This window comes from Falco peregrinus, chromosome 3, assembly GCF_023634155.1.
Source record: "Falco peregrinus isolate bFalPer1 chromosome 3, bFalPer1.pri, whole genome shotgun sequence".
Lineage (NCBI taxonomy): Eukaryota > Metazoa > Chordata > Aves > Falconiformes > Falconidae > Falco > Falco peregrinus.
In genome coordinates, this window is record NC_073723.1 from 91453665 (window position 1) to 91479174 (window position 25510).

The following is a 25510-nucleotide window of genomic DNA, read 5'->3' on the forward strand; positions in this document are numbered from 1 at the left end:
TACCTGCTGTACACCTGTGCCCTAAGCTGCTAAAATGGAGGGATACTTTGCCCCCTCTGCCATCCTACAAGATTAAGGGGGTCTTGCTGAACTAACCCCAGATTTAACCACCAAAACCCAACAAAAGAACAGCCCCCCCCCCCAAAAAAACAACCCAAACAACACACCCAAACAAAAAACCAAACCCACCAAGCCCTGCAAATGAATTTAGTCATTGCTCTTCATGCCCTCAAAGAACTTAGAAATTACAAGCTTGGTTGATTCTCCATTTATTTTGAGAAATATAAAATATGAAAACTAGTTTACATTTCTGGCACAAAAATGATGAAGCAATAAGCACAAAGTTTCTTTTTACAAATAATGCTATATATTTTTACCATTTAAAAGTGCCTAGTTTTTCACAGCAAATAAAGTTTATCTACCTATATTTTTTTCTTAGTAAAATATTAAATCTATTTAAATTGCACATGAACATCTTGGTGAAGTAAACTATATGTAAAGTTACAATAAATCCATAATTAAAGTGGATGGCCATTAGAAACTACATGGAATGGAAAAGACTATCAAAGCCTAAACTGAGTCTTAAAGATTGACCAAGAAAACAAGAGACAAGACACCAACTGATATGGCACAAGTGATTAAATTATCGACAATTTGACAAAAAGTAATAAAGCCTATCTGAAGTTCTTCACAGATCTAAATACACTGCTAAAACATTTCAACGCAGAGGTTTCATAACATTTAAACCGGCAAAATAGTTTTTCAGCTGCTAAACATTTTCCCACAAGATTATAAGGCATCTCCTTCACTTAATATTGGATCTTAAAATGAGTACATTGGTAGATAGAGAATGTGCATAAGAAAACAAATCTACACCAAACGTTGCTGTAGTTGACAAATTCACTATATTTTGACAATAAAACAGCTGAAAAGTTTATCAGTTAATTTTAACTGCATTAATTTGCAACAGCAGAAACTAGAACATTTTAAAAGATTATTCTTTACTTGTTCCTTCAAAAAACTTGCCTTGTTCCAGTTTCCACAACTGCTGAGGGGCTCAACCTACAGTTTTACTTGTCAATACAGACACTTATATGCAAAGTTAGGTGTGAACTGAAGTCTCTGCATATCAGGGCCACAACTTTCACCCAGGATTCTTATTCCACCTTCACAGATACTCGTGCTGAATCAGATCGGGAATTGCTTGGAGGACTCTTCAGTCAAGAAAGAGTGATTAGCGATCTAAGATGTCCAACCTGAAATATTTGAAGAGACCCAGCTGCCATAGTGTCTTGTATGTGCTCTGACCTTCTGGATTTTGTTTCCTCTATGCAAACTCTTTAACATTCCAAGTCGAAGATCCAAAAATTCAAGTATCCAAAGTCTTACTGGTTTTAAGTCCTGACCTTCAAGCTTGTGTTGATGTCATTTACATAAACATTTTTTAAATATTTTTTTTTTCCCCCTCAAACTACAACATAACTGATTCACTCATTTTGGTAGCTTTTGTAGGTGGTCAAAGGAGTATTTGATTTGCATGAAAATAAGAATTAACGTAGACAATAGGGTCCAAATAGCATCGTTATGTTGCTTTAAGAAACATAGCAATGTTGGCAATGGATGTCTGATAAATGCTCCATTATGTCACTCACATTAAGCAGCACAGAACACACATATGCACACTAGATTTCTTTGCACTGAAGCCCAGCTGTTTAAAAATGCAGGAATACACTCTATTCTCAAAATTACTATTATATTATAGGCATGCACAACTTCACATCTAAACAAAATCAGGAAGCAGGACCTAAAACGTAGGCTTTGCGAAGAACTCAACAATGCCTCAAGTTTGCAATCTAATTAAAGTCTAACCACTTAAAATGAGTGCCAATGTGATTCTCCCCAAGAAATGTTTGTAAACCAGGTTTCAAAGCAAGTTTAGTCTATGTGAAGAGAATTTGAAAAGTAATCAACTGAATTCAGAAAGGGAAAAAAACCCTCAGTAAATTACATTTTAAAGATTTTTCCAGTTAACCACCTATTATTTTTCATTTCAGTTTAATTGAATGCTTCTTAAATAGATGCAGAGAGTATCTTAACAAGAGCAATCCATTTTGCCTATTTTGTTGAGACATACTACTTGCAAGGAAGTGAAAGTGTCCAGTTTTACAAGTAATTTTAAATTCAGATTGACTGAAAATGGAAATTATGACATTGAAAACACAGCACTTCTAACAAACACAAAATATGCAGCTTTTCGGAAAAAAAAAAATGCAGCTCACAAGGCACTTGCTATAGTGGTCCATTAAATAAACAGTATATATAGTGCACCCTTAAAACATCATTGTTATGCATCAAGCTTTTTCAGTGTTAAGATTTATTAGAAACAACCACTGGGTTTGTGTATTCTGAAGCAGTTACTGAGCAGCCTTGTTTCATATAATGTAAATGAAACAAATTAGAAGTGGGGCATAGAAGGAGAGTATTTTAAATAAATTTCTTGTCATGTTAAAGTCTTTCCATGTAGTCATAAAATTAAGCGTGGAATATCATTCTGACACACTCCCCTCTCCCTCATGACCCCTACACGCCCCAAAAAGCTACATTCCTGCTACTGGAAGAGCCTGGCATTTTAATTACAATTGATTCATCATCGACTACTGGTTTGGCTCATCATTTGCAGCTTTGAAAAATAATGTGCATAACAGCAGCAATACGCTACTTTCCTTTTCAGAGCAAAAACTGGCAGATAAAGTAAGTGTCTGTAAAAATTGTACATCATTTCAATGGCTTAAAATGCTGAAAGTCTTAATCAACACACTTGATACTGGTTTGATTTTTTTTTTTGTTGTTCACAATGTACTTCAAAGGCCAGAAGAGCTACAGACCCAATCACATCTCTCAGCATTTCTCTGTGGGAATGGGTTCTTCATCTCCCTTTAGAAAGTATGCACATATTAAATCATACTTTTTAATTACTCCCAAACTGAGAAAGCTTGGATCATACAAATCTATCTGCCATCTTAAGGTTTCCACAATTACATGTTGGACAGAACCATGAAAGCTGTCATTGACAGAAGGATCTGTAGACTGGCCAAAGGAAAAGTTAACATTCTAAATTAAAAAGTCCCAAAACATTAGCAAAAGGTACCAGCTTGTTCAGGGGACTTCAATCTACTTCAGCCCAGCCTGTCGTGGTACTTACTTTATCCATAAGCACCAAAGTGAGAAAACTTAAAGCATTTGTCCAGAATTACCGCACATAGTCCATTCTCAAATTCTACTCTGCAGATCACTTACAAGTTCCCCAAATTCTCTCCAACTCAAATCATCAGAAAAAGAATCTAATCCTCATTCACACTTTTGCATAGTTTGGCATTTTCTGGAGTTGTACTTTGTTTTCTTTCATAGCTTTTGAGGGGACTCATCTGTCACATACGCAAGTACTTCCAATCTAAATCCTTCAGGAGAAAAACTGAGTCCCACTTAAGCAGCAAGCTGTCCAGGACTGTTTGACATTCTTCTTTCAAGTCAAAGTAAAGATTACTCAGTTTTATCTGCATTTTCAGATTTTTCCCTTTGCATCATGCAGCGACGAACTATGCTGTCAAAACTTCCTAGGTAAAATAGGCCAACAATGCGAAAAATGCCCATGCAAACAACCTGGAAACAGAGAGAAACATCTTTCAATTCATTTAAGATCCCAGATCGCAGCATATTATTTACTCATGAAATAAAGAACAGTTCCAGGCATGTATGTTATATTACCTCAAGAAAAGGAACTCATGAAAAACAGAACCACCACGTAACAGTTCAGGACTGAGTAGCAGGTAGTAATCTTAGCTTTCCCATCAACTTGCTGCTTCAGCTTGGAAATCCTACTTCAGTTTCCTAAACCCAAGTCTATACAATATTACCAGCCATTTGATGAAGAAATAATCAAAGTCTGCACGATGCTCTACATTTTAAAGTATTTGAAACTGTACGAAATTGCGACTACAGGGCCTTCCCAAATCTTACCTGCTGAAGACCTTCAGTAATAGAGGTGACTGGTGACATTCCACTTGTCAATATTGATAGCATGTAACCATCTGATCCAACTGAGCTGTTGAAGTTCCCTTGCTGGATAGAAGGAAAACAGCGATTAAGAAAAGAAAAAAGTAATTCACCCAGCTGTGGCAAACCCTAACATGTCTTATTTCAACAGCTATTCTTGACAAACATAGCTGATGTCACTAACAACAAATATTTTTACGTAAAAAAATACTAAGACAATAAGAAATCAAAATATCCAACAATATTTTGTGCTATATAGCAACATTCCAAAAGGCATTCACTTAAAAATGGACAAGGAAGGTAATCTCTCGTTACAGAGAGGTGTGCTAAATTACTGCAGAGTTCTTTACAAGATAGAAAGGCTCCAAATTCCCTCTTGAAGCATGCTTACTGATGCAGAAAATACATGATGGTCTCCCCATCTCTAAATATATTTCAGAGACAGAATTACACCCTAACTCTGTCAGGTCAACCATCTCTACTATAATTGTAGAATAAAATTCTGCTTGCCTTTTGTTAAAATCAGTTTGCTATCACATGAGATTTGGCAGAGGGGTGTATTTTGAGTGCTAGGTAACAGGTCCTCCATCTTCGTCAAGGATTTTTAACTTGCCCTCCTCCAAACCATGAGATGAACAGCCTGCTCCTGCTAAGCAATTCAGCTGGCAGAAGAGGGGGAACAGACACCATGAAAAAGTTGCTTGTTTGGTTGGGTTTTGATCACCCATCAGGAAAACTGCAGCTCTAAAGCTCTGAGTCCCAAGGCTTCTCCTGGTTGCTTCCATCAGACTTTATGCTGGAAAACTAGACTTTCTGAAACACTGCAGGACTAAATCTGTGTGGAATGCAGAAGCGAAAGGAAAAGGTGGTGTTCCTAAATCAGTGTTAGGAGTGAATCTATGCAAAGCAGTAGAGGATATGAGATTTGTTTATTTCCCAACACACACCTGAGAGGACTGCAAGTTCCTACAGTACAGAGCTACCTTTTAATTTCTATTTTAGTCTCTCAGCTGATGGCTTGAGTGCACAAAGATCAAGTCTGAACAAATATATCATCCGAAGTGCTGGAAAGCATAGTGTAGAAATACCAGATGATTAAGATTAGAGAGGAGATTAGTCTTCCTTAAGCACTAAACAGAATAGTATGTCAGATAGTACTTGCTTTTAAAACTCACTACCCCAAAACCAGACATCATTTTGTGTTTGTGCTGTGTTTGTGAAAATATTGTAAAAACTTCATAACTGAACACCTGGTATAGATGTAAATCATGTTGAAGATTACAAGTATTTGGAACTGCAAAATAATTACAGATTTTAGGGTTTGATTGCTGTGCTTTATGAACATGAAATTTCATGTTGGTTTCCATACTGAGGTGCTTTATTAAGCATGTAAGCATTCCACTGCACAAAACATTAAAAAAAAAAGTCCTCAGAAAGGCAATACACCTTTAACCACTAAGAGCAGCATTTTATGTATTTTAATCACTCATAAATGACATACTTAAAGACATTAAAAGCCAAAAAGGCTAGACGCCATTTACTGTAAAATTATTTTTATATGAACTCATCTTCAAGAAAAATAAGATAAGTCTAATGAGCTTTTGAGGTTAGACAAATGGTATTTGATACATAAAAAGTCAATCGAGTTTAGTGCTTTAAAGTCAGTCATAATACGTTTTTGAGACATTGCGTCATACTGATACATCATTTTGTTCTGTCTAATGTACAACTTCAGATAAATTTTAGTTCCAAGAGATTGTATAAAATAATTTGTGGGCACAACGGCAAAAGAATAAACAAAATACCTCCTGTTCAAACTAACCAGCAAAGAGCACTGTTTCCTGTAAATTGATTTTGCATTTAGTTTAGACATTATTTTGCACTCTTAAACAAGCATTACATGGCAATCCTCGTCTCTCCAACAGAGAATATAGTTTAAAAAGATAGTTTACTTACTATAGCATCTTTGACTATAACTCTGGCGACTTGTTCTGCTTGGCAAACAGATGAGGTCTCAGAAATTAGCTTCGTCTCTAAGGGCTTTAGTAGAAAAACACCAATATAAGTTTGACTAACACCACACAGGAAAGAAATATATGAAGGTCAGATTTTGGGTTTGGGTCTTTTGTCGTGGATGACATCTCTGTTAGCAAGTGGTATCATACTGTCACCTAAAACATCCAATTAAAGAAAGGTAAAAGCACCTTCAATTAAAGAAAGGAAATGCCAACTTTTCCTCGAGTCGTACTCTTTTTTTTTTGTAGTTTATTACTACTAAAATAAGGTTTTTTCCCGCAAGCATTTTATTTTGAGTAGAAGTTATCAAAATGCTTAAGCTGTCTCAACACCTGTATTAGTTCATATATGTTTTTTGCCAGAAATGAAGAGAGGCCTGAAATACTAAGATCCTACAAAACAATTTTTTGTTGGATTTTTTTCTTTATTTTTCAAACTCCACACACTGGTTTCCACCAAAATCCCTCATTGCATTTTTATTTTTTTGTGTTTTAGAGCATTTATGCCACTTTACCTCACTAGAAGCAAGCAATTATGGCAGTTACTTTAGCAATCAGAATTTCTTTTACAAAAAACCCCCAAACAAATTAGTCAAGTATATATATCAGGTACAAAAAACGCTCAAACAAATGGAAAAATTATGCTTTAATGTATTTAGAAGCATGTTTGCCATTCATGACCCTTTAACAAATAAAGAAGTGACAGAGCTAACTGCACAGCAAGCTTTTTAAATGCTCAATATGTTAAAAGAGATGGTTCTGTTCACGAAAAAACCCGCAGCATTACATTAGGGAGAAAAAGGACTTGGTTGCAAGTCAGCTTGCAATAGCTAATTCAGTTACATTAAACAACAAAATTTAACTGATGCGTTCAAGCCTAGTCAAATACTGGGACTAGTTTAATTCTTAGATTAATACTTCAAAAACACTCTTCTAGGGAACAGCTCAGCAACTACAGGTTTTTCTCTCATTATCAATCCAAAGTACTAGAGAAATAGGCCTATTTCCAAGCACCTGTAGAATTAGGAATCCTGATTTTGCTGACCAGGCTCACTGAAAAATTTTGTTTAAGTTTGTGTATTTGGGGGCAGGGCATGGGATGGAATCAGTCTTTGCTAGCAGGACTGACATACGAACACCTTTTACATGCTTTACTACAGTGATACAGCTTATGTATATCAGATTTCCATTTCATAACTCGTATGTACTTTTGAGCCTAGTGGCCAGTATCAACCAAATCTGAAAGAGATACAGGGGTGTCAACAGTAATTAAAATACTATGTCTGGGAAAAAAATTAGCAGCTGTTCAGGAGCTAAAGTTAATGACGTGTTAAGGAAAAAGCAAGCAGAAATCAGCCACTAAACATTTGATCTGACTAGCCAGAAACACAGGAAAGCTGTATCCTAATAGTTCCTGACATTTTCTTTTGCTATATTCAATGATTACAGAGAAAAACAGCCTAGTCCTAATGAGATGCAAACTACAGACAGGTCTTCTAAACTAAGAAGTATTAAATAAATACAACAATAATAAATGAGTATCTGAACTGTCAGAGCAATGCAATACTGCAGATTTACGGTGTGCTACCATGATAGGAGCAAGTCACCCAAAGACTTTATGTATGCTAAAACAAAGCCTGTCTTTGCTTAAACAACATCTTTTTGACAACTAAGAAAAATCTCACAGATTCTCTTTTAAAGAGGAATCTTACACGAACAGTGCATTTTGCTGGCGACTATTTCCCCCTGAAATAGGCTACTCCAATGGAATAAAATCCCAGAGAATATGCAAGCTACACAAGTATCTGCACAAGTCTAATCCTGGCACTTAATGTGGATGTGTGGGAGTATACAGAATACACAGAATATCTCTTATCAAGAACTGATGAAATAAGAATTGTGTTATACAATCCCTACTGATTCCTACACAAGAGGTGAAAGACAAAATGGAATTCAACCCCAATTTCCTATTATACATGGTGGGTCATTTTGAAAAGGCTGATCTCCTTAGATATCAGGTTTCTAGTTCACCGTATGCAAATGAGAAGTAAGACACATTTTTTTCCGGTTACCTGATACTTCAGTCTGAACAGGGGGCCTGAATGTAGGTTTTGGAATTATACTTCATGTGTATGGACATGTCAAATGAAGAGAGGTGACTAAATTTCTGAAGGTCAAAACTTTCACTTTTAAGGTACGCCAAACAAAAAAGGCTTACTGCTGACACATCCCTCCAGAAAGTGATACTGTCATTTGCACTACAAACAACACAAGAATTTCCTTCCTACTTTAATACTAGACAATAGCCACTATATATTGTTTGCAGATTTCAACGAAAGAACTGTGGTTTATTTTGATCTGTCACATCTATCAGAACAACTACATAATAAAAGATGCAAAATAGGAATATTATTTTTGGCTCATTAAGCTTTGATAGCAAAACAAATAGTGGTTTTACAGTTTACCATTCCACAAGCTTATTTCAGTTGTGTACAGAAACACTTTGCAGTGTTTCAGATATTGAAGGTAGCTAGTTCTTCCATTTAAAGCCAGAATAATAAATAGCTTGTAGGATAATTCTGTGTAGTTTGAGTAGTTAAGTTGATAAAATCAAAGCATTTGGAAGTACTTAGAATCTTAATATGCACTAATTGCAAAAGTACTGTGGAACTGAATGAAATCTGAAATGCATTGCTTACTACCAAGCGAAGCTTTAAAAACATTACAATATTAATGAAGGAAAACTTACCTTTGTTTTACTTTCTTCTGCAAAGCCAGGTGTGTCAGTATCTGGAGGATAGGCCACCGTTATGTAGATATTATAAGGTTTTACCTGTATTTCACAAAAGTAAGCGTTATCTTAATATTGACAGCTTTTACATGTCCCTCAGTATCATTAATTTCTCTTGTACCAAAGAAATATGGCAAGTATGAATTTAAACTGCTTCTAGTGTTAAGTATTCAGTACTTGCAAGACTCTGCTTTGTCAAACGAGAAAGCAAAACAGCAAAGATTTTAAAAAGATGGTTGTGTTGTTTTGTTTAACGATACCTAAAAACTTTGCATTTTATGTAAAGTATTTTATGAATCTAAGTGGTTTTTAAGACATTTAGGAGGAATATGGAAGCAGTTTAGCTCTATAGTTTTACCAATTTCAGTTTTAAAAGACTACTAAACCATTGCCAAACACCAGTACCCAACAGTCATAAACACAAGGCCAAAAAGGCTTTCACTAGCATGCTTTTTTTGTTGTTGTTGATGTCAACATATTTTAACTCCTGGACAAATATGAGAAAAAACAAGGAAAACGTAAAATTCAAATTAGATATTTTTAAGAGGTATATTCAAGTCACAAGGCTTTTCAACCCATGGTATAAACTTGCAAGGGGTCAGAGTCGAAGGAGACAAAAGAATAAGTAGAAAATGTGAGGAAAAATGGAAGGTCTCATGTCAAGCATTGCATTTAGTTATGTATTTGTATGTATGTGTCAAAAATTACATCATTTACTGCACCACTATTCAGAAACTACTACAATGCAAATCTGTACTCCATGACAAATAAAGAAGCTTTTAATGAAAATATTCAGAGGGCTAAAATGAAGCAAAGTGTTGTAAAGCACTACACATTTTTATTTATATTACAAAACATTCTATATTGAAAACACTTACTTAAATGCCACATCACAGGTCCATAAACACCCTATTTTTAGTTTTGAGTAATTCAGTCTTCACAAAAATATCTGTCACCAGTCTGAAGAAAGACCCTGCAGTCACATTATTCCATTTGCCAGGCCAGAAGCGATTAGAGACAGTTTTACCCCACATTCTTATCCTGATCAAGGCATACAACTACACTGAACCGTACAGGGTAACAACAGGGACTATGCAAGGATCTAGAACCAAACACAGACACTTAATATATGTTAGTTAAGTGTTTAACATTATTAACAGAAGAATAATGCAAGTAATTTCCAATTCAACTTTACCTGTCTTACTACAATGTACTTACAAAGCTCGTTCCATTGAATAATGAAAACAGTGTGTTTGGGGCTTTAGTCTTGATCTAAACAAAAGCTTAGATCATTGCACTATAAAAAGCTCATATAAACCAAGATCTGGAAGAGTGAACAACTGTCAGTACAATTTTTTTTGTGGACAATCCTCAAATTCTAGCTTGCAAGTTTTACTGTTTCATATGGTTTACATACCACTTACCATGGCCTCACAAATAAGCTGGGAATCAGTGGCCTGCCCTTCATGCATCCACGGGATCTTCAATATCATTCTGCACTTATAGCCTTAAAAAACACTTTTACTCAAAAGACTCAAAATCCAAGTCCTTTTAGTTAAAATAAATGATTAGAAAAAAATATCTGCACACATGGTCATCTTCAGTTCTAGGAACAGATTCAATCTATTCCCTCTTATGCAACTGAAATCAGCTTAGTTTCTGCAGCCCCATGCAGAGCAATAGGATTGTATGGCTGCCAAAAAAAGGGCCAACATAGCACACAGATATCAGCAGTGCTGCACAAGACAAAAAGAGAACTATTTAAATAAAAATGTGCTGTGCTACTATTTCTGTTTACCATCAAAAAGACTTCAATTATTGCACACATACCTCCATTTGCAGGGCTTCAGCCAACCCTCGAAGAGCAAATTTTGTCGGTGAATAAGCTGTATAACCAAACAGGCCTAATTGCCCAGCCTGAGATGATACAAACACAATTCTTCCCATTCTTCGTTCCTTCATGGTAGCGATTACTGCTCGACTTGGGTAAACACTACCCAGATAATTGACGGCCATTAATCTCTGTGCAAATGATATCAACATGATATTTGAGCCACAGATTCAGAATCCTCATCTGTTTGGTATTATTTATAAAAAAATTCCTATTTCAGTCTGCTTTAAAAATGAAGTTCACTAGATCTGTAGTTCTATCAGCTGACAAAAGAAACAATTGTTTTATTTTCTACAGCTTCATAAACTGTTTTATAGCTAAAAATCTCACTTCAAGCCAAAAGAAATCCAGTCTATCTACAAGTCTAAAAAGCATCCAGGATACTGATAATACTGAACCATATGGCCTTCAAGGAAAAAAAATTAACCTAAACAGTGTCCAGGAAGCAATTCATTTATGCATGATGTATGAAAACATAGCAAAATTAAAGTTTAAAGAGCTTTCTAAAACAGGAAAAATTCTAAATATTTATTAATTTCAAAGATTTTAATCTTTGGCAGGATAAGGGGAAGCCTTTAATTTCACTCTCTAGAAGACCTAAAACACAACTGAGCCTATACAAACAACAGAATGAATTTATTATAAAATTATTGAATCATCTGAAAATACTAAATAGCCATATTATCTGTGACGACTGGAGCCTGAGAGCTGTGGGCATAATGTAACCATAATACAGGGGTTTGGGTTTTGAGGGTATTTTTTTAGTTTTTTCATCAGAGCAATAGTCTGAAGCTACAAACAATCTGTGCACCTCTGAACTGAACACTCCTAACAGTCAACTTTTTCAACAGGTTAAAAATATGCAAAAATCTTCACCAGAAAAAAAATAAATGAGACCATGTGAAACTCTGTGCCTTTCCTAGTGCATTAAACCATAAAAATACATGCCAGGCTTCTTTGCTACCTTGAGGACCAGAATTCACTGTTCTGACGCATTCATGGACTGAGAGGTGAGAAATTAGAGGCAATCTTCACAAATTTAAAGATACATTCTAATTCTGACAGTGACCACAAATCAAGTATATCACTATTCATACAAAGTCTGCAGAGACACAGGAATGCAATCTAATTGTCAGAATGGCTGAATAAGAAATCATCATAAAATAAAAAAGTATGGTAACTCACTTCAAAAGAATTCACTTCAATATCCTCAAATTTTCCTGTAACTGATGTTCCCGCACAGTTTACAAGCATATCAACTGGTCCCAGCTTCTCCTGAGCCTGGAAGAGTAGACAGAGGTTAAGATGTTATTTAGCAGGAAAAAAACTTCCTGTAGTCTTGACGTACATCATCATTGTAAAAAATTATTTCTATCAGAAAGAGAGTCATAGAAACATTTAGGTTGCAAAAGACCTTTGTGATCATCAAATCCAATAGTTAACATAGGACTGCCAAGCCCATCACCGAACCATGTACCCAAGTACCACATCTACGTGTATTTTAAACACCTCCACGGATGTTTTAAAAAGCCTCCTGGGCAGCCTGTTCCAATGCTTGACAGCCCTTTCAGTGAAGGAATTTTTCCTAAATAAAGCAATATGTCACACACAGATAAGCTTCTTAACATACACACATAAATCAGTTACTTCCTCACCTGTTTTAGAACATTCTCCACCTGCTCGTAGTCTTTAGATACATCAACAGATATACACAGTACAACCTAGAAAAGGAAAGTGGAAGAGTACTTTTACAGCACAGTAAGTCCTGTAACTGTTGACTCCGAGCCTTTCAAAATGAAACAAAACCCAATGACATATCTTTCCCAGAAAAAGTAGCAATCTTTTTGACATGACAGTTTGCACTTCTCCCACACTGGTGAAAGCAATCCCTGCTCTCTCCTAGCTCCTCCCCCTCACACACACACATATTCTAGTATAATAAAGATTGTAGTAGGAACAAAAGAGTATTTCAGGATCTTCAAAGCAGCTACTCATGTGCAAAATATGATTTCTACTTTACTATGCTAAGACACACTACAACACGTTATTTACATAAAGCTTAGGAAAAACTATTCTAAAGCAGCCAAAATTCCACAGTGCTACATTTAACTTTCAGCAGCACTAAACAAGCCAAACCATTTGTGTAGCTTAGGCTCATCTTTAAGAAAACACATTTTTTGCCATGTCATAGAAAGGCATGGTTGCACAGTGTTGCTCTGAAACTGCAGTATCAGCGCTAGAAAAAAAAACTTTCCCCAAATTTATAAAGTGTTAAAAACCTTTTAACGTTAGTACTAGCAATGCACGCTACCCACTATTGTCATAAATTATTTTTTAAAGAATAGTAGTAAATCTAGTTGCATACTGTTTAATTGAGACATGTCAAGGACAAAATAAAATAAAAATTCTGTGAGAAACTGACTAGTTGCAGTGACATAAATATCTGAAAAGTGAAGTAATGTGCATATATTTACTTCTTGTCTGTAAACCAGAGATTATGGCTTTTAGTTTGAAAGACACAGAAAAGTTAAAATAAGCATTGGTGGGGGGGTGGGGAGGAAGAGACACCAGAAACCAGATGACAGTGATATCTAAGTTTTGTTGAAGCTGAAAGTTAGGCCCTGCTCTTCTTGAAAGTTACCGATTACTTTCAGCAAGACAGTTGCAGAATCCACGTTCTGAAGTAACTTCTGACCAAAAGAAGCACTGCCTTTGAGTTACCACTTGCAAACTGTAAGATCACTACAAACTCCAGCTTGCCCAGGTATTGACAAATAAGCTACCCTCTCTGCTAAGCAAGCAGTAGAGATTCGGGGCAATTCACCCTCTTGAAAGGAAAAGCACTCATATCACAATAAAAGGAGGGACTCCTGTATTCTTGTTCCAATTTTTATACTTTGTTACTTTGGTCAATTCATTTAAACTCAGTTTGAGGTGAAATAAAAGTCATCACCAGTTTGTAGCAAGCATCATCATGACCAGTTGTCATGGAGCACGTGGACACATGCACAAAAAAAAAAAGCTTACCACAGTGTAACTAACTGCTTTGGCAGCTAGTTATTTGTCAGCTCTGCCTCTGGTCAGACTGCAACACTTCTTAGTTGCATGAACAGAAGCTGCTCACCATTCCTGTACAGCAGGTTGGCTATTCCTGCCTCCTAGGCCTCCTAGCATCATGTGTAGTTGGACATCAGAGTAAACTTGTGGCACAAGTTATTGGTGGCTCAGCATGCACCTCCCCTTAGGGCATTTATTACATTTTGGAAATGTGTCTTTTACGTAAGTTTAGAACAAAATACCAGTTGAAAAAAACCAACACTAATTTATTACCTGGACGACTCTGCAAGATCAGTGATGACATTACAAAAAAATAAAACCACAGTTCTGTATCAGAATTGGAGCAGTTGGTTAATTATCAGATTGCATAGATAAAGTTACTCACACTGTGAACAACACACTCAGGAACTACCATGGGTTTTATTGACTACTATCACATTACACAATTCACCTCTCTGCTTCTATTACATTTGCTTTCTTCTGCTATAATATACTGATTATCTTCACTCCAAAGCATGCAGTACAGATCCACATTTAGGACACAGAAAACACTGCCAGAAATAGTCTGTTCCTCATCTCTCATTCTAAATATTTATGGTGTTGGATCATTAATAAAGCTTTCACAATAAAAGACCAATTCAACTCCTAGTGAAGTAACTGGGAATATTCTATATAAGGAAAGGGATTAAAAAAAATATTGCAAAAGACCTCTAAGGGCAAGGATTTTGTTCCACTACATACCTATAAAGACTGCATTGTCAGCACTCTAAAATCATATGCAAATGTTTAGTGCAAACACTAAAGTATACATAGATGACAGACCCTGGTGTCAATGCAACCTGGTTTTGTGTACATATGCAAGAGCTGAATAGCAACAGCATATGTGCTATTTTCCTCTGCCTCTTAGCTCGACATCTAGTAAACATAACAGTCTCTGTGTACGCGATCAGTGTCAGGCATCTTTCTCTACACTTTCAGCAATCCTTTTGTATAGCTTCTCTTGGTTCAGCTACCCTTGCTTCCCAGCTTCTTATCTGCTATTCCACTGTGATCTCTGCTCTTCTCAGTTCTGTTCTTTGCATTTAGATCAGGCAGGCTTCCCTGCAACCTTGTCTACAACCGAACAATAGCTACAGAAGAGCCAGCCTATCATTCCCACTGCTTATGTTTAACATGGCTGGAAGTCTAAAGCTGCTTCTGCAAAAGCAGTCCTTTCCAGTCCACACTGGAGCTTGCTTGGAGATTTTAACTGAAACTCTTATGAACATGCACCAAGTAATATTCTTTTTAAAAGTTCACATTTATCAAGCTTGGACAGATTTTAGCAAGAACATCCTGACACAGTGTTTGACAAGGGATTAACTTTAATGCTAAGCTTGGGAAACTACTAGAACAGCTAAAAGAAAATGGTTATTGGGATTTATTTATTTATTTAAATGGGAAAAATACAGTTTCTCCTCACCTCAAATGGCTTAGGCTTTCAAATAAAATTCATCTGAGTAAGGCAGCATGCATAGAAAAAAAAAAAGTCAGCTTGAGCCATTTGACAAAAATATAAGGAAGTGATGACAGAACTTAAACTTATAAATGAAGGCATTAAGAAAATTTTGTATCAGCTAGTACTAACGTTATTGCCTCCAAATATTTGGCTTTTTCCATTGCTTCTTTTCAACAGAATATCCGATTCATCAACTCAAATCCCTTTACACAGACAAATAAATGGCTTGTATTTGTAATCATGAAAGTAACAAAAAACTTCTGGAATACAAGGAAGAAGTCAAAGATGTTAACGGTCTCAATTTTACTTACAATTTTAACAGTCCCTACTGCTTCCCTTCTCCCTTTGGATTATTAGTTCCGAAAAAAAAAAATTTCAGCATTGCATTTTGACATTGCATATTTTGAAAATAGCAAGCTTACCTATTTTAAACTAGTATCTCCTTCAAGTTCTAAAACAGTGCTCGTTAGTGAACTAAACCTGGAAATAAGTATTTTAACTTCTTTCTCAAAGCAATCACTGTATTTATGAACTGAAAAAAGAGAAGAACCAAAATCTCTTCAAATCCCCTTCATCTTCAAGAATACAAATGCTTATTGAGAGACAGCAAATTGCAGCTATCCCCAAATGCATACTTCACCTACAGCTGAATCAATCTTTTTCTCTAAGAAAAGCAGGCTAATGCACTAGCTAGGCAACATAAAATGTAGCAGAGTTCAGCACATCTCATGTAAGCAGATCGGTATTTTTGAGTTCAGATATTGAGTCCTCACTCATTTTTGTCAAACAGCTTTGCTTTAAAGATAGGACTACTGCACTGTGTTGTAGTGACTATCTTGAAACACACAACAGCCACTGTTCGGAGTGATCTTACCTGCTTGTCATTAACAGAATACTTTTCTATTTCCTTCTTTGTCTGCAACAGCTTGTTCTGAAATGGATACAAGAACAGCTAAAGCATTGTACTTGTCAGAGCAATATTAGTCTTCAGTATTTCAATAAGGCTTAAAAACATTCCCTAAAGCCCTAAAAAGTTTTCCTCAACTAGTTATAACACTTCACCACTGTCATTTTGCAGATTTATGACTATATGATGAAAACATGAACTCCCATCAAGCTACCAGAACTTGCTTACCTGCTTTTCAATTAATCTTCTAAAGCCAGTAATGACTTCTAGAATATATTTAATGCTTTTGTTTCATACAAGTACACATAGCACCTAAAACTGCAGGTATTAATTTTTCTCCTGTATTTTGATTCTATTTTACATTTATATAATACTCAAACTATTCTGAACAACAATCTATCATAGAATTATCATAAAAATTAAACTAAAATTCATACTCGCTTTCAAGAAAAACTGCATTAATTCTGGTTGTATTCAAGGTTATGTTAAGAAAGGAAATGTATCAAGTGTAAGTAAATTATCAAAAGACAGCTGGGACTGAGGGCCTACACCAAAAAGTTAAGTGCTTTTATTTCCTGAATAAATGTTCTTTCTCTATGAATAAAATAACAATGCTTTATGAAAACAGAGTCATTCCAACTAAATTCTGAATACATCCGTTAAAAAAACCCGGAAGCAACATTTTTTCCTCTAAAGCTGTCTTGATGAACAGTTTTTCACTAATTAAAAAAGGTATGATATAGTGATGATTAGACAGCAAAATATTCTATGAATTTTAAGAATTGTCTTTAATCCCCCAGTTGTCACTTACTATAGGGAAATTCTAGTTTTTCCTTCTTTTGCCTTATGCCACAGATCTAGACAGTGAAATAATGAATGCCATTAGCAGAAGTGATAGCACTGGCAGTTTTAAGGCAAGCTAATCATAGATTCCACGCTGTGCTACACTCCTTAAATAGGCAGTCACCTCTGCTATCCAAATGCATCAATTTGAGATTCCCATAAAATATACACTGAAGAAAATATGAGTTAATATCAATTAAAAAAATTATTCCCCACCTATACAGATTTTGTGAGTAGAGTTTAGCCGGTAAAAATAACATATACTTACCTCATCCCTTGCAATCAGTGTTATGAAAGCACCTTGCTTATAACATTCAATAGCAATACATTTTCCAATTCCACTGGAGCCTCCAGTTACCTAAAAGTTATTTGAAAATGGCAGTTAGTCCACTATTCATCCCTTCTCCCATACGGTAAAGTGTCAGATCAAATGAAAATTCTAAAAATATACTGAGATTGAAATATTACCCAATGAGGTATGCATACAGAAGATAAATTAAAGTGAGTTTACTTATTGAGTATGAATGAAAAATAAGATCTCAATAGATTGCTAAGTGTTGTGTTTCTACCCCAAAGCCAGTTTTACCTCAGTGGTATTTTTTGCTTATTTCTTACATCAGGCATATTTAGACCCACACCCCCAAATGGGCTCTCTCACATGCTTTTGAATAAGTTCTGTATGTTATTTCTAAAGGCAGAAGTAGGTAGAAGTTTGAAATCACTATTAACATTAGCCATAATAATACAATTACATACTGCCCCTCCATACCTCGTCACAGGAAAAAGTATTTGTAACATTAAAAATTGTAGATTGCCTGCTGAAGATACCATCACATAAACACGAACAGAAAATAGCTTTTTTCTTATTAAAAAAAATAAATTAATTCAACAGTTAGCCCTCTGTAGAGTATTTCTTAGTCCCCCAGTCTGGATGTTGAACTGTCCTTGCCATCCTGCAATTCCAGTTTTGTGGGAATGCCAGCACCTAAACTTCCATTATCTTTTCTTCTTCCTCTAAACTGTAACACTGCGTAGTCTTATACGCAAACACAAAATTAGTAATTTGTCTATAGACAAATGCAGGGTGATGTCTACAGCCCTGCATCGTATGTTGCAGGAGGATTCACTGCTAAATGATACTAATATACAGGTTAAAGCAACCTAATACCTCTCACTACCCTCCATAAACCTACTTATGAACTCCATGTGGAACAGATGTAGATGACAATCCTGACCTCTTTTTGACTAAAATGTCTGCCTGACACTGCCTTTAGGTGACTTGTTCATTTAAGGCCAGTCTCAGCCTCCATGTGCCTTTGGTTCTTCAACACTGTTGTCTTCCTTATATACCCAAATTATTTGAATTTTCTTTTAACAGCACATTAAGAGGCTATAATTGAGAAAAATATTGTATTGAAATGCCTAGAAGCATTTATTGCAAAAAACTCCTGTTCATGAAATAAGTTCTGAAATACAGAATTCCTAATAATTGGGAAAAGAACTGATTCAAATGGCTCTGGAAACGGTCATTTGTTGTTCTTTATCAAAATCTTTCGAATGACTCCCGAGAAAGTACAGTATCACCTTAATTTTAAATACAAGAAAATGGAGGCATTGAACTAATCAGCAAAAGAGCAAAGATCCCTGGTGTCTAACTACATACCCTATCAAAAGCCTTGTGTGGTCTCCTCATCTGCCAATGCCTCAGTGTTGTTTTCAGAGATGCATTATTCTAAAAATTCTTTCCGCTGTTGGAGATCATAAAGTCAGAAGTACATTCCCACGAACACTAAACTGTTCCTTCATACGAGTACTTTACCCTAAGTCAAATAATCTCAGCAAACAGAAGATTTTTCAACACGGTCCACGGTTTCTGACTGGTTTGTCTGCAGTCACAAACGGGCCAAGAATGGGTGTAACATTTACAAAGACTAATTTCAGCTCTTTAGGCTTCCTCTATTATTAGAGACAGCTGCTTCAGATTAGCTTCTAACTGACTCTCTCTGCAAGATTAAGCTTCACACTACGCTAACCTTTGATGCTAACTCCAAGATGCACGTCCTGTTCTAGAAACGTGAAACCTGGTCTGTAGTTTTCTGAACCAAGGATGACTGCTTTCAAAGTAAATTAAGTCTGTAAGAGTGCAAGTGTTAGTTAATAATTTGGGACCATAGCAGAACCTCAGATTAATTTAATGTTTCATGATGGAAAGTAGTTAAAGAGTTTTAGTGTATTTGCAAAATAGCTTGTAAGACTGCAGTACACCTCTGAAAAGATTAAAAGATTCAGTTTGATACATTCAGGCAGACCTCAGTTCCACAGCACTCGTGAGCTGCTTCTACAGATTTTCAACAGCAGCAGGTACACCAGCACACGAAGTGATCAACATGCATGGAAGACGGCTTCAATTCCAGTTTTTGGCGTAGCACTAACAGCTGATTACTACCTGCACAAACTGCTGAGTATCATGAACAGGTCAACTAAACCACTGCTTCAGGAATTCTTTGAAGGTGAAGGTACTGCCATCAAGCCTCTGGCTTGTCAGACAACGCTAATGTTCATTTCAGAAAGATAAAGTCTGAAGTCATGCAAGAAATGGGAAAAGGAAGTTTTTATTCACAGTCACACCCTAGAACACTGGATAGGGCTCATGTCAGATAGGTCAATGACAAAAGGCCACTTAAATTAGCTGGGAACTTCATTCAATATTTAGGTGGGAAACTGTTACTTGTATGTTGAAAGTTGTTACTAATATGCACATCTTTCAGGAACATTCACAATGAATGCTAATGTAACTGAAAAAAAAAAATCCCTAACACTAGTGGAAACTTGTGCTTTGTGCTACAACAAAGTCAGCCCAAGAAATCTATGAAGTCCGTTCGGTTGGTAAATTGCTAAAATAGATACTCAGAATTATAGGAAAAGTACACATCTACTCCAACAAACAAGGTGTTATATCAGTTACTTACCCCTGCAGCCAGTAGTTCTACAACACTACTGCATTTCATTAGTTCCAGACATCTAAATTGCTATTGATCCCATTTTCAATTTTCACTATAACCCAGCCTCAGAGGAGTGAGCAAAAATAAAAATTTGGTCACAGCAATTCAAAACACAGACTAATTTCTTGAGAGGGAGAGACAATTAAATCCTAGTATTAATTCAGATGTTTGGAATGCAGCACTACCAGCCCTTGAGCAGTGTTATTGAGCTGTTTCTGTGTTTGAGAACAGGTACCAAATCAGCTATTCCAAGAAGGGTCTGGCTCCAACTTCTCAAGCTATGACCCCTGACAACAGGACTCACCTTCTAAGGATCACAGGGTTTATTTCCCTCTTGATAAATCGAAATGTTGGGGTGAAGTACAAAGAATTGCTGTGTTCGACTTTCAAATTTGAGATACTGGAAATTCCATTTAATTGATGAGACAGTTCAACTTAAATTAACAGAACTGTCATCAGGAATGATCAAAATCAAGACTTGATAACGTATTTCCAACAGCGCTTGTTAACTTTCACTTAGCACTGGATGCAAACTGGCTTCATGCTTTTAGGCAGTACTGTGACAGAAGGTATTAAGTTCCACCAAAACAGAACATCCCTGTGATCTGCTCTAAGTGGTTCTGATCCAAACCACAGATCTTATCACTCCCAACACAAGAGATACAATGCAAGACACCAAGACTGGCTGCCCTTTTACGTTGACCAGTTACCAAACTGGGCTTTGGGCTCTGCACAGAAGTGGTGAAACTACTTCTAGACTAGAGATGACCCCTAGGCATGTGGATTTGGCATGATCATCCTGAACTATGTACAAGCAAAAGGCTCTTTTCAATCTGAATGGGAGATAGTCCCAAGCAAAGAACATCTTGACATTTACTGTCATTGTTAATCCACAAACTTTGATAAACTGTGATCTCTGGGGACGAGGCCAGGGGCAGAAATTTCAACTTGGTTTCAGAAAGATTAAGGCTGAAACAAGGTGGGTGCAGGAGTAGCAGCACTGGTATTTCAGCAAACACAGTTTCTAAACATCACTGATGAAATTTACAGAAGGCTGCTCTTGCCCTGACATCTTAAGTTTTTGTTGCATTCTGCTCCATCAAGCCAGGTACCTTTGTAAAGAAATAGAGCAGAGAGAACCTGTGTAGGGCAGGTGTAACAACCCTGACAAAGGGCAGTTAAATGTGACAGATGTGAGCATGATGCATATGAAGCAGCGATGACTGCCTTATCCTGTTTTCATTTTCCTGTCTACTACTACAACCACCTACCAAAATAGTAGCATACTCTTATAGGTGATGTGTGCTAGTATACAGCCTGAGACTCAAAGGGAGAGTTAAAGCCAATGGCAAAATAAAAGATGTATAAAATAGTCTCCCATATTTCTAAGCATGAAGATGCTCAGCACAAGAAGCAGCAGCTCTACACCACAGAAATAACTGTTATAGCCTTTACTTGACAACACTTTCCTAGTCATGCTGGAAACAAAGCAAGTAGTATTACACATCTAAAAACGATTTTGCTTTAAATAAGCTAAACCTGATGGTTGAGCCAATTTGATAGCAGGGAATTTTTTTTTTAATTTAATGGTGTTCACTGGGATCACTGAAACAGAGCAGATAAGGGGGGGGACCCCACAAGATTAGACCATTAGTAATTTGGAGTTCTGTGGATGTCCACTCTGAGTAACAGTCCTATTCTTTTCTAAAAAAAGGAGACTTATGATCATGATTCCTCCAGAAAGCATGCCTTGCTTAACACTGCAAGTGCTTTCATCATGCAAATGCCTCTGGGAAAGGACAGAGAGGAAAACCCCACAAATTTCTATCCCAAAAAGCAGCCAGAGTTACTTAGTCATAACTCAAACATCTAGTAACTGTAACTTCAGGAGTGAAGAGAAATACTATTTTATGAAGGATTAAAAATGAACAAATACTGACTTAAATTGAAAATTCAGTAACTGGTATGTAACAGCCTCTGAAGTTGCTCAATGACGTTCCTTCAGAAATGTAACAAGTATTTTCATGATACTTTCAACAGGTCCCCAGGAAGAAGAGTTTCTACATGACTGATGACTTCTGCTTCAGAAAAGCAATCTATTCAAGTATATCTTGAAAAATTGTATTTACTGTGCAATGGTAACCACTTGCCCTTTTGAGAGGGCTTAGCCAGCTATATAAGCCATTTGCAGGTCTTTATTCTCTTATTCTTTATTTCAAGCTTGAGTTTCACTGAGGCCTGACAAAGATTATTAAATGTTAATCTAGTCTTATCTGAACCAAGTCATAAGCTAAAAAGAATTTCCATAAGCAGAATGCTTAAACAGATTTTGATATTTTTCTGTGAGAAGACTTCAATGAAGTTGCTAGATAATGTTATGGTCCTTAAATATTTTCATCGTCTCTCAGCCATTTCAGTAGCAGAGAACATTTACTCCCAGTGTATGATACAAGAATTTACACACACAACATGGAAAACCTCCCTGAACAAAATTTCTGTTTTACAGTACCAGGATCCAATATTTCTTCCTTAAGTATTACACTAGAAAATTTAAAATCCAAATGTACAAGTGTCCAGTGTTATTAACAGCATCTACAAATCTTAGAACTGGTGAACTCTGAAACAACTGCTCCATTATTTCCTTAGTTTGAATGAACACTTTAAGTGAAAATAAACAAATAGTCTGCCAGTGGTGACACCAATAGAACTCTGCCTGCAGACTTTGATTTGTATCATCAAGTTAAATGTACCTAGAGCCTTTTCCTTCACCAGTACATTAATATAGTTACTTCTCTAGCTAGACTCCTAATTTTATAAGGCTTGCAGGAATACTGTTCTTGAGACTTACACTTCTATCAAAAAGCTCAAACCACTAATATAATTAGCGGTAGTGGTTATAAGGAGGTTTCCCCAGCAAAAATATTCCCATCATTTTCTTTGTGAACTTTAACTGAACCATTCTTAGTAGAAGAACCAGCACAGTAGCTTTCAAAGAATTTAATCACATAAAGCACAGACAAAACTTGGGAAAATAACAAAATAGATATAAAAACCAGAAAAATTTTAGAATAAAATCCATTAAACTTTTTTATTGTTTGATATTCTATTTCTGCATAAAAGTCACAGAAGGCCCTCAAGTCTGCTTCGCCTTTGCTTCTATAGAGTATTGAACGGTTCCTAAAATCCTACGGAAGGGTTCTTTCTTAATAACCATTACTTCCTTGGGAAGAGCCAAAACCAAAGAACCTTAATACAGGCTCGAACACACCTCACACAGTATATGATGCTGTAAAGCCAGTTACAGCATCTAAGTAACACCTATTGCATAAAGCAACTTGTGAATACTGTTGCAACTTGGACAGGTCTTAAATTATTCTGGGGACAGCTCTATCCTCCAAATAGGTAAAAAAACCAAAGCACCCGAAAAAAGTCACCAGAGAGTATTGGGGAAAAAAAAGAAACTTAGAGTAGCTGTAAATTCACTTGGCACCTTAAAAGGTCTAATTTCTGTATTAGCCCCAACTCCCACTCTTAACAAAGAGCACCTACAAGTGCTACTCACCTCTTAAAGGCAAATTTAACCAGATAGTAAACTATAGCTTCTCTGCACTGAACATACCTTAGGGTATAAGCTAAGTTAAAAAAGCTGGTTCTAGGACCTTGATTTTTCCAACCACTTAACTCATTTGCTTTCATGCATCCAAATTCACTACTTTGTAATCCACCTGAAAGCACATGGGTATTGCTCCCCTTCCCCCCCAAATTCTATGGTACTACTCACAGACTGTTTCAAGGTTACTGTTCTTCTGAAGACTTCCTTCTAAAGACTTACTTCCACCATCCTGACTACAGTCAAAATATTGCTCGTAGACATCAATACCTATGCACTTAAAGAGGAAAAGGTGCATGAGTGTCACCTGACCATTCCCTTTACATTAGTCTTCCCATTTCCTCACATCTAACCTGTTTTTAGACCCATGAAACCATAGCTTTTGCCTTTTGTTTATGAGCACCCATACCACTTAAATACCGTAAGAGATGCAAAAAGAAAACAAACCTCAAGGTAAACAGAAACCCTGAGAATACAAAAGGAATGCCTCAAAAAGTCAACATTAAGACTGAAGACGGTTTGCGTTTCTGGTGACTCAGATCGCCTGAAGCCAATCGAGATAGACAGCGGTTGTCAGAGTCATCGCTACAGCCCATTTCCTTATCCCTGGGACTTGCGGCTCTCACATTTCGGTAGCTTGGGGTGCTACAGCGAGCTGCCCAGCCTCCCTGCAACCAGCGGGCGCCCCTAACGCCGCACCGCCCCAGGGGGGGCCCTGCCCCCAGCCCCTCTCCGGCTGCCGCCGAACCGCACCCTGCAGGCGCCCACCGCCCGCCCGCTCCGCCTCAGCGCCCCCTTCCCTTCCCCGCCGCTCACGGGATCGGGAAGCTTCCTCCGCTCCCCCCCCGCTGCAGCGCGGCCTTCCCGGCGGGGCCGCCTCAGGCCGCCGTACCCCCGGCTGCCAGCGGGACGCTCCTTCGCACAGCGCTGCGCGCCCACCCCGGCGGGAGCGGCCCCCCCCCCCTGCCGGCCCAACGGACACACCGGCCGAGCGCGGCTCGCGTGGAACCCACCCCCCGCCAGCACGGCCGGGAAGGCGCAGAGGCCGAGCGGCGGCGGCCCGGCACCAGCTCGCTCTCCCGGCACGGGGCAGGCGGGGCCGGCGAGGGGCGCCCCTGGCTCGCACAGCGCGGCCCCCCCCCCCGCCCCGCCGGGGCGCCTCACTCACCACGACGTGAGCGCCGGGCAGCTTGAGAGGCTTGGGGCTGATGAGCGGCGACACCATGTAGAGGAGGAGGACGAAGGCCACGATGAATGCGACTACCAGGAGCAGCATGGCTCGGGTTGCGCTCACGGAGAACGGCCGCGGCGAGCAGGGGGCGAAGCCCCTCAGGAGGTGCTGTTGGTGGTAGCGGCGGCAGCTGCTGCTGCGGGGAGGGGGCGCCGACCGCGGCCCGGCGCAGCAACCGGCCGCCTGCGCCGCGGCACCTGGCGGGAGGGGAAAGGCGCTGCCGCGGGTCGAGTGAGGCGGGGGAGGAGGAGAGTCCGGCCGCCACTCCGCGACCTGATTGGCTGCCGAGGCGGGCGCGGGCCTCCGCTCTCAGATTGGCCGGCGAGGAGGAGAAGGCGTCCGCGGATTGGCTGAGGGGCGGGACGGGGCTCAGAGATTGGTGCCCGAGGGCGTTTTCGGGGTCATCGTTGGCGGCAAAAGACGGCGGGGAAGAGACTCGCTCTCGAGGAGACGGGGATCGGGCCTGCGCCCCCTACGGGCGGAGCGGAGCCGAACCGAACCGAGCCGAACCCAGCCGCCCCGCGGGGTCATTGCCCGGGGCGGGCGGGGCTGCGCGGGGGGCGGGCCTCTTCCCGGTCACGTGGGGCGGGCGGCCGCTTCCCGCCGAAAGGG

At 38.2% G+C, this 25510-nt stretch overlaps 1 protein-coding gene across 1 annotated transcript; it reads right to left on the reverse strand.

The window, feature by feature from the left end:
• Positions 1-253: 253 nt before the first annotated feature.
• On the reverse strand, positions 254-25125 carry KDSR (3-ketodihydrosphingosine reductase). Its single transcript, XM_055800821.1, has 10 exons — positions 24836-25125; positions 17324-17413; positions 16180-16236; positions 12406-12471; positions 11936-12031; positions 10690-10881; positions 8818-8901; positions 6010-6093; positions 4018-4119; positions 254-3660 (listed from the first exon to the last, which is right to left on the reverse strand). Exons 1-10 carry the CDS (start codon positions 24941-24943, stop codon positions 3541-3543), a joined length of 999 nt encoding a protein of 332 aa, XP_055656796.1. The 5' UTR covers positions 24944-25125; the 3' UTR covers positions 254-3540.
• Positions 25126-25510: the final 385 nt, after the last annotated feature.